At 45.6% G+C, this 15,246-nt stretch overlaps 1 protein-coding gene across 6 annotated transcripts in view; it reads left to right on the top strand.

The window, feature by feature from the left end:
• LMBR1 (limb development membrane protein 1) overlaps positions 1-15,246 on the top strand; it is a 128,365-nt gene that overhangs the window by 11,133 nt on the left and 101,986 nt on the right. For 4 of the 6 annotated variants that reach the window (XM_079786135.1, XM_079786137.1, XM_079786133.1 and 1 more), the window contains exons 2-4: positions 2,250-2,322; positions 5,126-5,165; positions 11,484-11,623. In XM_079786135.1, the coding sequence (XP_079642261.1) occupies positions 2,250-2,322; positions 5,126-5,165; positions 11,484-11,623 (253 nt within the window). Of the gene's footprint in view, positions 1-2,249; positions 2,323-3,138; positions 3,195-5,125; positions 5,166-11,483; positions 11,624-15,246 lie in introns of those variants that run through there. The other 2 variants (XM_079786134.1, XM_079786138.1) reach the window with 2 other exon arrangements.

Genomic DNA, 15,246 nt, shown 5'->3' with positions numbered 1-15,246 from the left:
TCCATGCCATGCAATTTAGTGCCTTGATTTCCTTTTGGTGGTTAACTTTCATGCCTTCTCATCTACCACTTCTGCACTAACTCTCCAGAATTCCTGAAACTAATAAAAAAAAAAATCCCAAAACATTCTTTAAGCACAACCATCTGCTCCTTCAGCTCTGTTGGTCAAGTTCTTTTATTGCAGCTGCTTCTCCACGGCAACCTCCGCTCCCATCCATCACCCATCCTGGTTTCTCCTGGACTTAGGGTTCATGGCCTCCTCTTCCTTACAGGTGGATGTTTATACTTAGCCCCTCAACTTGGGCTCATTTCTTCAGCAAGTCTGTTTCCTTTCTCGCATCAGTGATTTCTCTTTACTGGATATTCCTAGAACCATTGTAACTTTTCCCAACTTAACAACCGCTCATGACTTCCCACTTCCTTCATAACTCCTTTGCTTCCCGTTATCATAAAACTGGCAAGAACTGTCTGCTTGTATTTGTTTCCAATCCTCTCTTAATCGACTTCGGTCAGGGTTTTGCCGCATCCCTCCAGATCTCTGCATGTCTTGCTCTCTCCTCTCCCACGATTTTCCTCAGATGTCACCTTGTTAGTGAGGTGGCCCTCACCCTCCTGGCACTCGCTGTCCCCTCCTCCGGCACTGGTTGTCATCTGACACACTGTGGACTCACAGATTTGTTATCTGTTTTCGTACTGCGGTGGAAGCTCAGTGAGGCGGAACTCGGTTGTGGTCTGCTGTGCTCAGTTCTTGGGAGAGCGAGCACCTGGTGTCTGGTGGCCCACAGTGTGTACTTGCTGAATGAATGAGTTCTGGTCAGCCCCATCACAGATTCCCTTGTCATCTGATCTCTCTGACTTTGACTTCTTATCTCACAGTGTTTCTGGCCAGTGCCTTCTCCCATTGCTCTTCAGCCTCTGGGACTTCCCTTTCATTGTAAACAACGCCCGGCCTTCTTCTGTTTACATTTCTGCACCAATAACTGCTGCTCCTTTCTGACCCATCTCCCACGCTGGAGAGGCTAAGGGAGGGTGGTGATGGTGGTGCCTTCTCTGACCTGCCAGGGTTCCTGGGGCTCCCAGCAGCAGGCTGTCCTGGATGCTCCTGACTCTGCTCCTTTGAGTCACTGTCAGTATTGTTTCCTGTCACTGTCCGCATGTAGCGGGAGAACTTTGACAGGAGGCTCATAGTGGTCCTCTCCACCTCAGTTTGTCATTCCCTGGGTCAGAGGTCAGCAAACTCATTAGTCAACAGAGCCAAATATCAACAGTACAATGATTGAAATTTCTTTTGAGAGCCAAATTTTTAAAACCTAAACTTCTTCTAACGCCACTCCTTCAATATAGACTTGCCCAGGCCGTGGTATTTTGTGGAAGAGCCACACTCAAGGAGCCAAAGAGCCGCATGTGGCTCGCGAGCCGCAGTTTGCCGACCACGGCCCTAGGTTATTATCAAATGAGGCATGCGGCCCGCCAGCTGTGAGTTTGACATGCTTGCTATACAGTGTATGTCCATCATGCAGGTCCAAGGTCGTTCTCAGTCACACACTACCCACCGCCGCTCAGAAATGCACCTGTGGGTGCTCCCTAGACTTCATCATCACCTGAAGGCCTTGGTTTGAGCGTCCCAGGCCTCGCACTGTAGTCCCTGCACTGCCGAGCCTTTCTTTCCGGCAACCTGTCTTTGACTGGAACGAGGTCTGTTCTGGACCCATCCTGTGGCCTTTCATGCCCCAGATCTGATAGAAGTGAAATGGAGCTTAATGTTAAAGTCTGTTCAACTGCTCTTTATTTTGATATGTGGTATGTTTATCTAATTATTGTCACATTCATTAGTGAGGCCTCTGTGTGTATAACATGTTACATGATTTTCATACAATAGGCTGTTTTATTGATCTCTGATACACTTTTTCCATGTGACCGGAGCTCCCTGTATGTTTTAACATGTGGTGGGGCTGGTAGCCTCTCCCTGACTTTATTTTTCAGAGTTGTTGGTGATGTCTTGGTTTTTATATATCCACATGATTTTGAAAACAATTTGGTCAAGTTATGAAAAGAAAAATCTCTACTGAAAATGGTATTAAAACTAATTCATATAAATTAATATTTCATCCAAACAATATTAGCAAAATACTTAAAATGTTCACTTTGTAATAAATCCTTTTTCCTATAAATACCATGGATGCATTTTCTATTATTTAAAAAAAGATATACAAAAAATGTAAATGATGTGTTAAATTTGTTTTGTTTCAGATATGTTTCCTTCTTTTTGCCATTCTCTACATCGTTTCCTACTTTATCATCACAAGATACAAGAGGAAATCAGGCAAGTAAAACACTGTAATGGAAACTGATGTTCATGCTCGGGGTCTAGGACTGATACAAGGGCTCCACAGTGCCCGTCCGTGTGGCACTGTATTCACCATGCCCGGGACTGAAGTAAGCAGTAGCCTGGTACTGAGCGCACTAAAAATAACCTCCAGGGAACCTGACTACTGTACGGTCACCTTCTTAGGCCTTAGCCCTTCTGACCTCTGTCCACTGAGCCCAACCGGTTAGGGCTGTTTGTCACATTCTTAGGGCCCAACTAAGAATAGTGCGGGCCCTTCAGTACACCGGGAATTCCCGAGTTTGTGAGGATATTTGGTTCCTTGTGACTGGCTCTGAATTTGAACACACTCAGCCCCATCTCATCATTGCTCTGACCACCAGAATACTTTTCTTTCTTTAAAGCAGGGGTGGGGAACCTTCTTTCTGCCAAGGGCCTTTTGGATTATAACATCATTTGTGGGCCATACAAAATTATCAACTTAAAAATTAGCCGGCTATATTGGGTCAAACATTTAATTAACTCACACCTAATGCCTTGGCAGGGCCACACTGAATGATTTCGTCCCCCCCCCTCCCCCAACCCGGCTCTAAAGTGATACAGAATGTAGAGTCTCCCTAACACCATATCCTTTTAGTATTTCATATATAGGGTGTCCCAAAAAATGTGTACACACTTTGAATGATTATAAAGTCAGTGTTTATTAACATAGAGTTCATTTTCAAAATTTAAAAGAATCTATAGAAATGAATCTTTTTTTTTTTTTTTTTTTGGTCAATACCTGTTTCCAAACTGATGACCGCTCTGGTCCAGGCTCTGCTGATAACACGAAGCAATGGAGTCACAAACGTCAAGAATCATTTCATTTGGTATTTGTGCGCCCTCAATTCGTCACCTGTTGCCGATTTTGTACTGTAAACTTATGTATCCCCACAAAAAGTCTAGTGGATAAATTTTCTTTGTTCAAAGCTTAGTCTGGCTTCACATATTATTTCAAATCAATTAAACCTGAAAAGGAGTGGAAATTGAGTTATCAGCTCTTAAAGCATGTACACATTTTAAAAAATACACACTTGGAATAATTATAAAGGCAGTGTTGTACTTCAACTACATTTTTAAACTTCCAGAAGCATTTAGGATGAATTTCCTTTGTTCAAAGCTTAGTCTGGCTGAAAAGAAAGAAGCATCAGTTGAGCCATCAGCTGTTACAGTGTGTGTACGTGTTTTTGGGACAAGCTGTATATCCTGTCTCGCCAGAGGGACCACTATATCTTTATTCTTTTCTTAAAGAACTTTTTGCTGTTTAATAATTCACAGATTTTTGTGCCAGGGTTTTATAAGCACCTGAACAGTTACCTCACTGCCTTCTGTTAAATCTCAGCTGTTTTCTAGAAGTGATAGGATTTTCTGCCTGTGATGCTGTGCTGATACTAGTGCTGTATGGGTACTTGGGATTCCATATATTAAAGATTCCCTGCATTATGTTAGCATATCACACTTGCCTGTCAGACATTTGAAAGCAGTCAGGAACTACTCTTTGCTCTGGAATGTTACTTTAGAACTTGGCTCTGTGACAGCACTGACATGCTCCTGGCATTCCAAAATCTCTCAAAATTTTGCAGACTTGGGATCCAAGACAGTATCTTAGCTAGTTTAAAAGATGTTTTGACATCAGATTTCACAGATTATGAACACAGAAGTAGAGCGGGGAAGAAAGAGAGGGTAGGGGGGAGGCAGGCGATATTAATGAATGACTATAAAGCAGTGTTTTAGAGGAAATTAGGGGATGATGAGCAGGAAAAGTGGAGATTTATTAGTGCTTTTTTTTGAGTAATCATGGGGAGGAGGTGATAAGGACTCTGGACCTAGTTGGCAGAGTGTTGAGATATAATTGAAAAAAAGCATTCTTTAAGGTTTGATGGTTGATTGGAGTGGGCATCACAGTATAAAAGTTAGTTGTGACTACATTATTTTGTGGTGCCTTTGGTTGTAAAGCTATCCAGAGCAGCCTGTAATTAAGAATGGAGATTGGACTATGAGAATGGCCAAGTGGGCCATTGGCAGGGAAGCAGGTGGTCACTCAGAATTGCAGAGGCCTACAGAGAGACCCTTTGAGGACAAGCCCAGTTGGGCATTGGGGGGACAGGGGCTGGGTGTTGTGCAGTATCCTTGTAATTGGGTCAAAGTTTCTTTGGTAAGTTTACGTGTGAGGACAGAGGAGATGGCTGCAGCCATTGTCGGGGCTGAGTGAGCACTGGCCAAGCGGACACATTCTTGTATGTACCTTGGACAGCCATGATGAAGTGCGGTGCATGGGACCCCAGGTGGGTTAGGGTGGCCCCTGCCAATGATAAACTCAAATTCTAGGAAAGTATACGAGTCCTTAGATTCTGAATTTTAATTTTATAGCAAACTTTTTTTTTGTTGTTGCTATTAACCAGAAAATCTCATTCATTAGCAACTTCACTTACATTTTATAACAGTAAGTGTGATAGTGGTCTTAAGGGCCTACTAACCTTCATTTTCTTGAGCACTGAATGTTTGGGATATTTTAATTACATGTGGCCATTTTGTTAATAGGATTTTGATTAATCAAAACACTATTCTTAACCATATTCTCTCCTATCTCATTTAATGAAATTTAAATATGGATCTGTGCTGAAATAAACACAGTGCTGTTTAAAAATGTTTCCATCAATAATTGCTGCTTTAAGTTTATATGTTTGTTTGTTTTTTTATAAATGAATGAAGCATCTTGTTGGAAGAGAAAATAATGTTAATACCTTAAACATTTTTGCAGATGAACAAGAAGATGAAGATGCCATAGTCAACAGGATTTCGTATGTATTTTAAAGTTTAATTGTTTTGTTTTTAACTCTGGAGTCATAAATCCTCAAAATTTAATTCTACCTTTTGGGCAGAAATATGCAAGAAATTTACCTAAAGTATTATAACACCTTCATCAATATTAATCCTATCCTCAGAAAACACACATAGGCAAATATGCATGAATAATGAAGGATTGATGATCTCCTGTTAAATTAGCTTATTTAAGGAGCTGATAGATTTTTTTTGTTAATCCTCACCCAAGGATACATATTTTTTTCCATTGATTTTTAGTTGGAGGGAGGGAGGGAGACAGAGACACATTGATTGGTTGCCTCCCACATGTGGCCCAACTGGGATCAAGCCTGCAACCGAGGTACGAGCCCTTGACTGGGATCGAACCTAGGGACCCTTCAGTTCTCAGGCCGACACTCCAACCCCTGAGCAAGCCAGCTTGGGCAAGCCAACAGGTTTTAACTTCAGCGATTTAGCCTGGAAATGGGCTTCAGGCTGGGAAAGCTGCTGGGCCATTAAGAAAGCAGGCTCCCGGCTTCTGAATGGTCTGCTGAGCAACCTGGACGGCTTGGAAGAGGGAGCGCCGTCTGTCTGGTTACTGACCTCCTGTGCGCAGGGAGGTAGTCCTCTCAGGGCCCAGAGTTCTGCTTTATGGATGCTGGTGACACAGGATAGACATACCCTTTAATTTTTCTGAGGAATCCAACTACTGAAAGTGGAAAGCAGTGAATTCTTTTCTATCAGGTTTGCTCAACGAAGCGGACATTCCACAGCTTTGCCTACTACATAGGAGAATCTGTTTTTTGATTGTTTTCATTGATACTTTAAAAATGTTTTGAAGTAGTCTCAAATTTATAGGAAAGGTAGAAATACAATACAAAGATTTATGTTCCCTGAGCCCTTGGACCAGATGCTCGATTTCTGCAGGATATTTTTGTATCTAATTCCTATAAACGGAATTCTCCTGCCAATCCACCGTACAGCCACCAGCATCACGAAGTTGGCATTGACAGTCCCAGCTTGCTGCGTTCCAGTTTGCTGTCGTCCCGTGTTGTCCCTGGTTCAGAACGCCACACTGCAGGGAGCGGCTGTGGCCCTGTGGTCGCCCGCAGACGAAACTCGACTTCAGTATTTCCTTTGACTCCCTGACCTTGTCAACACATTTGCACATTTCAGGCCGGTCATGTGGTTTGTCTGTTGTCCCTTCATGGTTAGTGTCAGATTACCCAGCTTCTGCTGAGGTGCTGGGGAGGAGGAGAGGGGAGGGAGACAGACGGCATGTTCTCTCTCTCTCTCTCTCTCTCTCTCTCTCTCTCTCTCTCTCTCTCACACACACACACACACACACCCTACACAGGCGCGTCACTCGGCCATGAAGAGGAATGCAGACACCTGCTACCACATGCGTGAACCCCTAAAACATGATGCTGAGTGAGATGAGCCAGTCACCAAAGGTCACCAGTGTTGATTCCATTTATGAGAAACGTCCAGAATAGGTAAATTCAGCAAAAGCAGATTGGCGGTGACTAGGGGCTGAGAGGAGGAGAATGGAGAGCAACTGCTTGATGGGTTTCAGGTTTTACTTTGGGGTGGTGAGAATGTTCTGGTTGCACAACATGGGGAATGCTCTAAATCTACTGACTTGTTCGCATCAAAGTGGTTGATTTTATTCGAATTCATCTCAATAAGGCAATGCTTTCAACTAACAAATGATTTGATATATTACTGAAAAATGAGTGTGGACAGAACCTGCTGTACTGGATTTGGATTTAAATTATTTAAACACCCAGGGAAAGCAACTGTAACTCCATACTGGGCATTCTCTGTATGGCTCTAAAACTTAGGCCCAAAACGTGTTGCTTTAAATGTGCAAGATTAGGGATCTTGCGTTTTAGTCCCAGCACCGTGACATTTGGGAACATTCTCTGTCCCAGTTCCTGCTCCTGAAAAAAAAAAATTAACACACTCACTTCAGAAAGCCACAGTGGGTCCCACACTGGCTGCCGGGCGGACAGGAACTGTGCAGCGAAACCCTCCAGGTTGAAGTACTGAGATTGCGCCTCTCTCCTCTGCGTGGTCTCTGTTCCACTTTGGTGGTCAATTACTGAATGCATTTGTAGATCAATAATTTATAATTCGATTAGTGCCAGTCACTTTGGCCATTCCCCTTGCAGGATATTTTAGGAAAATATGCCGTTTCCTGGTGGTGAGGGTCCGGAGGGGCCTCGCCCCTCGACCGGATTTAGCCAGGCGGCGCTGCGTGTCCGAGTGTCATGTGATGACACGGACACCCTCCTGAGGGAGATGGCTGTGCACCCACCACAGAGTCAGGAGGCAGCGTGGAGGGGAGGCACCCAGTCCATCCCCCTGTCCCCTCACCCATTGCTCTTTCTGTCCTTCACTGCCTTTTCTTCCTTCTGTGATGGGATGAGTGAGATCTGGACCTGGGTTCAAATTCTGAACCCAGATTAGTTTGAGTCCAGGTGAGATGGAGAAGCCGAGACTTGAGTTTGGCTCGTGAGCTGGGCCTGCGCCTGCGGTGTGGTGCTGCTGTGCGGGTAAACAGCACGTGCACAGGCAATGGTCGGGCTTCTGCACAGTGGCCGTGGTCTCGGGGTCATCCCCTGCGCCCTGACCCTCTTCCTGGCCTGCCTTCCTCCCACTGAAGGGAGTTGTGGGGGCGCTGAAGAGGGTGAAACGAGAGGCTGAGCCTGAGCAGGAAACGTGGATGTGGTCAGTGTTCTGAGAGTTCTGCAGTGCGGTGCCCGCCAGCCGCCTGCACAGAGCGGGCTCCAGGGTGACTCCAGCGCTGCCAGCACAGAGCCCCTCCTGTGCCTCCCACCTTGCACTAGAGCCCACCTTCACGCTCTCGTTTGCTCCCCAGGGCCTTTATTCGGCCCCCCTTCTGTCTCCTTGTGCCCCCAGATTAACTCCCTCTGCCCTCCCCAACCAGAATTACACTTGCTGACAGCGACTCTCTGCTCGTTACTGGATTTGAATAGAAGTGGTCAATATAAAATGCATGCCTAACTGGCGAACAAAAACAGCCTGTGAGGAGAGGGCCTCGCATGTGTCTCACCCTGGAGGGTGGCCAGAGTGGGCGTAGGGTTTGAGAGCAGGGAGGAAAAGTCCCTGCAGAGGGGGATCCTGGCATGTAGGGAGGGTGTCTGTGCAGGATGGCAGAGCCCTCGAGGCATGGCCTGGCACGGGTGTGACAGCTCAGGTGGGGAGGGCATAGGGCAGGAAGGTCCAAAATGGGGGGTCACCTGAGCAGCAGGCACCTCTGCATAGGATGGGTGTCAGTGTGATGGGAGACTGATCGCAGATGTGGGGCCGGTCCATTAGCGATGACGGGAACCGGTCCCAGTCGGGGGGAGGGGGACAACGAAAGGGAACATTGCGTTGTCGCAGTGGCGGTGGCGGCATCACTGTGGACTCAGGGTTTTCAGTAGAGAGTTACTGGGTCCCTGCAGATGTGCGTGTGGGTGCGCGCATCTACACACAGCGCCAGTGCACCCCGGGTCGGCCTGCCACTGAGCCTGGAGCGCAGCACCCAGGAGCAGCGAGTGCCTCTGAGTACAGCTTTCAGGACAGGAACGGCCCCGGAAGCACTGGCTGCAGGGCTTCCGTGTACCTTGTCCGGGGGGCGCAGGGATGTGCCAAAGGATGAGGGCGCATGTCAGAAAGACTCAGGCCTTCAAGGGCTTTCTCGCCAAACCAGGGAGAGTCTGCTCATCACAGTAATGGGTGTAATGGATCCTGCACAGATGAAATAGGAGCCTGAGTGCCCATGGCTGACACCAGAGGGATACGTTGTTTGATCAGGAACAGGACATGTTCTTGGTTTCCTTAGCTTCCCACACAGTGCTAATGATGAAGGGGAGGAGTAACTTTAGATTGGAGAGTCCTGGCAGACACCACCTGGACCAGTGATGAGAGGATGTGACCAGTGTGGGGCAGGCAGAGAGTCAAGGCCATCGGAGGGCCCGCCGTGAGAAGTTCAGGGATTGTTGTGACATTCATCTCATGGACATGGCGCCTGCAAGTGTCCAAGCTGAACTCCTTGTTCCTCCGTGGCAGCCTCCTCCATCACGGCTGATCAGCGCGACTGTCCACATCCTCAGGCTAAACACCAGGAGTGGTTCGTGACCCCTCTCGCCCCACGCAGGTACTGTGGTTCTGTCCACAGAGCCCTTCCGTGCAGAAGGGGCGTTTCTGAAACCATCACTTCCGAGGGCACTTTCCTGCAGTTCCTAAGCAGCCACCACTCTGCCCACGTGGCAGGGCCTCACCTTAGGGACCCCGCGCCAGCACCTACCTCCTCCCCATCAGCTTTTTTTTTTTTTTTAATATTTTAACAATTGATTTCAGAGGAAGGGAGAGGGAGAGAGAGAAACATTAATGATGAGAGAGAATCATTGATCATCTGACACGGGGGATCAAGCCTGCAACCTGGGTCTGTGTCCTGACCGGGAATCGAACCATGACTTCCTGGCTCATAGGTTGATGCTCAACCACTGAGCCACACCAGCGGGTCCCCATTAGCTTCTCAGGGGCAGCTCTCCTCCTAGCTCCCCAGGGCAGGTAGGGAGGATGCTGTGGTCTTTTTTGTGTCTCCAGGGCCAACCCAGCACTGGGAATGCAGTGGGCTGCGGTCTTGGTGAACGAGCTGCGGTCCAGTCGCGGTGCCTGGGTGATCAGGGTTTCCTGGGGCTCTGTGACTTCAAATACTCCATTTGTTTGCCCGCGGAAGCTTGGACAGGTCTGGGCTTCGATTTGGAAATGGTGGCTGGCCTTCATTGCTGGGTCTGTGGTCCGAGTATCGTGGGAGCCAAGAGTGGGGGAAGGGAAATGCTGAGGGATGTATAGGGCGACCCTGGGGACAGAGCCGACAGAGCCACAGAACCCACTCACGTGTGGGGCACAGGAGGCTAGGGGACTGATGGTGGGACTGTGGTGGCGGAGAGGGTGTGGAAAAGCCTCGGTGGCTGTGCAGCACCTGGTGTGACGGGCTGAGGGTTGATTTCACTTCCAGCTTTGGAAGAAGGTGATGGAAGCCAATAGGACACTTCCTCACTGGCTAGAGGACAAGACCGACGGCCCTCGCTCAAGGCCACTCGCCGTCACCGCTGAGTGGGCAGTGGCCCAGATGAGGGCTTGTGCTCCTGCTCTGACCGGGAAACACGTCCCGTTAGCAGAGCCTTCAAGGACGTCTCCTGGGCCTGGTTTGGATTGTGCTTTGGTGTGCATCACGTGGTCTCATGTAAAATCCATCAGTGACTCTGAACAGGTTCCTGGTGGGTAGGCTCTTAAGCAGGAAACACTTCTGTGGGCCACCACAAGGTGGCATTGCTGCAAAGTTACTCCATCAGATGTGGATTTGGAGCATTTAGTGTGATGGTTTTCCTTACATTTTCACATTCTTCCTATGTTTTCTTTAATGGGATGACTATTAAATTAAGTTTCCCTCTCTAATGTTGATGAGACTCCTGTTTTGTTTGCTATTTAAAATAATCTTAAAAAATAGCTATAAAAATTTAAACATTGCAGATGTGGGACTGAGAGTGAGAGCCCCTTGAAAACCACCCCTTCTTCCCCTCCTCCCGGGCTTCGATATGTGCTGTGCTAGTGTTTCTCCCTCTTTTTCTGTGTGTATATATGTGCTTTTTTGTGGGGAGGGGCATGCTTTCTATTTATCACCTGTCTTTCCTTCAGTTTGTGTTCCTGACTTGTTTTAGACACCTTTCTAAATTAGTACATGTTAGAGATATCTTATTTTTAAAAGTGACAAAATAGTGTTTTAAATACTGTTTAACGATCCCTACTGTTTATTAGTACAATTTATTTACACTTTACCCATTTTAAGAGGTAGCAGACCAATGGCTTTGTAAGCTGTCCCTGAAATATGAGTTTTTCATACTGCATTCACACGTATTTTTTCACCTAAAATAGTTGTTGCCTTGCTTTTACCATAGATTGCCAAAGCTATTAATTGAGTGCAATGTGAAATGAACACTCACATTTAAAGGAGGAGAGCCTACAGCTCTGAGTGTGTGAGGCGCTCTGCCTTCGGCACATGTGTCCTCGGGGCCTCCTCGTTAGAGCCACCAATCCCTGCAGAGGGAGGCGTTCTGGAATTGATCTAGCTTAACTCCTAGGATCACGCGTGTGTCATTTGTCTTCCAGTTGCATAGATTTCATGAAATTCTCCCATAATTTTTTTTTAGATAAAAATTTCAGAATTTTTATTCGTTTCGAATGACGGCCGCATTCCCTGCTTCCCCGATGGCTGGTGACACGCCTCTCTTCTCTTCCAGGTTGTTTCTGTGCACGTTCACACTCGCAGTGTCCGCTGGGGCTGTGCTGCTCTTACCCTTCTCCATCATCAGCAACGAAATCCTCCTTTCCTTTCCTCACAACTACTATATTCAGTGGCTCAATGGCTCCCTGATCCATGGTTAGTATGTCTGGCTTAATCACAATTAATGTTTTAATTTAGTACTGCACTGTATTTTTAGGTTTTCCTTTTCATAGTTTCTTCATAATTTGCATCTTTGATAAATCACTTGAGCCCTTAATAAAATCAGAAAACCAGATTTTATTCACCTCCCTTTTCCTGTTAGTTGTGAAAGCCTTCTCTGTTTAACTTACTCAAGGAGTAGTTTTATTACTGACCAGGATTCTGATAAGTACATTTTAATTTAAATATTTAGCAAGAGAATTTTGATTTTATCTGAACATGCCAGAAGAACTCAGCCTCCATTGACGACCTGGAAAAGGAGCCATAGTTTCCACTGTATTTATTTGCTGTTAGTTTCTCTAGCCATTTCAAAATGTGTGGTAGAAGGGGAAACTCTTTTTATCAAGTACAAAATTTAAAGTTGATGTGGTTTTAAAAAAAATAATGAGTTATCATAGGCAACATGGTATATTACTTTGAAGCCAAAAAGATCTGCATTCAATCTTAGCTCTGCCATTTTCAAGAAATTTTTAGTGAGGTAGGGCATTCTAATTTGTAATATACTGTATATCTAAAAAGGTCTAATGTATATATTTTTATGTTTCATAATCCCTGGCTCCTCCTTTTTTTCTATATTAAACTATGTGATCTCTTTATGTGTCAAACACAGCTTTTTATCCGATTTTTATAGATACGTTTTTCTAGTTATTTTGCTTTTGAATTTTATTGGTTTTTTTGATTTATATAAGTTTTACATTTTTATGTTGTACAGTCTTTTTCTTCCTTAGGAATTCTCTAATGGCTTTTGTGTTTAGAAGATCCCTTCCCTTTCTTAGATGTGACAAATACTTCCTTTTTCTCGGTTGGAGTGTTGTCCTGTACAGCAAAAGGGTTGTGGGTTTGATTCCCAATTGGGGTGTGTACAGGAGGCAATTGATGGATATTTCTCTATCACATTGGTCTCTCTCTCTCTGTCTCTCTCTCTCTCTCTTTCTTCTCTCTCTCTCTCTCATCAATAAACATATCCTTCGTGAGGATTAAAAAAATGAAAAAAAATGGTTTTGTTTGCATTTAATTATTTAATTCATATGGAGTTTATACATATACTTTTTCTCTTACTCCTTTGTGTGTGTTTAAAGAAATACATGTTTGCTGTAGAAAATTTGGAAAACAACATTTATAGGGAAGAAAATCACTCTTCTTCACAGTCCTGTACGGTGGGAAGTCCTGTGGACTCTGTGGCCTGCAGCTCTCAGCTGTGGATTTGAGCATGCCACTGACGGAGGCGCCTGCGGTGCTCGCTGCTGCTCTGTGCCCTTCCCGTCCAGGCTGCGTGTCACTTAGAGCCATTATGATCATGGCTCTTCCAGGTTTTTAATTAGAGAGCTACAATTGTCATCTTTATAAGTAAATATTTGCCCTTAAATTTATGCAGTTCACTTTCCAGGTAAGCATACGTTACAAGTTTTTAAAAAGAAATTTCCCCTTTATTCTTCAGAAAAAACTGTACGAATTTTGCAGGTGGCTTCATCCTGGCCAGTATGCAAGCATCTCTGTACCCAGAGTGTGTCTTTACCAAGTTTGGTTGTTAGTGAAAAAAAATCTACCAATTCAGTAGAGGAAAATTTTCCCTTTAAATTTATATTTCCTTAGTTACTAGTGCAGGTGGACATTTACAAAGCACATTTATAGATCATATTTTTTAGTAAATTGCCTACCTGTGTTCTTTGCCTATTTTTGCAGTGTTTTATTTTAAGTAATTAGTTGTCTATCAGGTTAATTGCAAACATTTTCCTCCCAATTGTCCTTTAATATTGCATAAGCTGTTTTTTGATGTAAGAATTTTAAAATTCATTCTAATTGCATATTTTAATCTGGCCTTGTGGTCACTGTCATGCTTGACACTGGAAACAATGGAGTCGTTGGCACTCTGAGGACCGGATGAATTCAGTAAGGTTAGGACTAATTATTAAGTGAATAAAAATATTAGTCTACTTTTCAATTAGTTAGCAATTGAAAAACTCAAATAAGGAAAATAAGGTGTTTACTGAAATGGACACAGAAAGTAAGTCTGAAAAGTCACCTGTTACTCTAGAAGGCCGGAAGCAGCCTGGAAGGCCATGGCTGCGGTTCCTGGCGTTGTCTTTAGGTGACAGAGCTATTCGTGATGAACAAGCACCTTGGTAACATAGAAGCCACAGGTGGTTCTTGTGTGTGTTGTCCATCGTGTTTGGAGAAGATGGGCGTGCTTCCCTCTGGGCCGCCTTTCTGTGAGACTGCGCGCCATGTGCTTGCCTCCCTGAGTGCTGGGCTCCGGGTTTTCACCGGCAGTGAGGTGTCTAAGGCTGGGCTGACCGGTGTGACAGTGAATCTACCTTTGTTTTCAGTTTTACTCGTAGAAATGGCATGCTGTACTAATGACCTTCATTTACTCTAAATCAGGGCTATTTCTTTGTTCTGTTTATGGACAAAGTAAGAGTTACCAACACATGCCCTATATTGGGTGCAAGAGGCCTTAACCTTGGAAGTGATATTTTTTCGTATTGGTTGTCTTTCTCATTGTGATGTAAGGGTGTAAGCTCAGGCACGTTATTTTGTTTTAAACCAGGGCCTCGGACAGTGCTTTCCACGGAGTGGTTGCCTAGTAAACATACACTGAAGGAATACACTAAATAAGACAAAAGTTAATGTACAGTAAACACATGAGCTGAAAGTTGGGGAGCAAGAGGAAGAAGCATCTAAATGATGGAATTGCTTCTAAATCGTCTGGGGATGGTCTAGGAGGCCTGGCTGCCAGCCCTGGCTCACTCTGGAGGCTTTTATGACCCTGGTCTTCCTTCTACTTCGATTCTTTGCTCGATCTGTGTCCTCTGTTGCATGTAGTGAATCTCCTGAAGCTTCCCACCCGTCTTTGTCTTCTGAGCTTGGCGCTTTGTGTAAGCTGGGGCTGACATCGAAGGAATGCTCACTAGCCCCTCAGGTTGTCTTGAGGCTGAAGAGCTGTCAGTCTGAGATGCTTGCTTCTTGGCTTCTCGGAACGATACCCACGAACAAGGCCCCCTGTTGTGAAGCAGCGCGGGAGAGCTGATGGTGTCGTTCCGGTCCGGTTGGAAGGCCTGAGAGCCGGGGAGCTGGTGGAGTCAGTTTCAGTCTGAGTCTGAAGGCCGGAGAAGACCAGCATCTGAGCTGGAAGACAGGCAGAAAGAAAGAGTTCCTGTTCCTCGGCCTCTTGTTCTGTTCAGGCCTTCCACGGATTGGCGGCCCGCCACGTGGGGTGGCGGGGGGGCAGCCTGCTTCCTCAGGCTACCAGTGCAAACGCGGATCTTTTAGAAACACCCTCGCAGGCAGACTCAGAAATAACGTTTGATCAAATATCTGGGTACCCTGCAGCCCCATCAAATTGGCACATAAAATTAACCATCACAAGCCTGCCCTTTGTTACCAATTTTCCAGTCACGTTCTTTCCAAGATCTTGACCATCCAGCCGACCTATTGGTCGCAGCCATGATTCAGCATATAGTCACACGTCTGGCCTGTCTCCTTCCAAGCAAAGGAACGACCAGGTGCACTGCTCGAGGCCCGCCCTGGGAGGACTTCCTCAGCGCTGCCCTTCCGAGGTG

Source organism: Cnephaeus nilssonii (assembly GCF_951640355.1).
Source record: "Cnephaeus nilssonii genome assembly, chromosome: 12".
NCBI classification, from domain to species: Eukaryota; Metazoa; Chordata; class Mammalia; order Chiroptera; family Vespertilionidae; genus Cnephaeus; species Cnephaeus nilssonii.
This window is presented reverse-complemented; position numbering and strand designations above follow the sequence as displayed.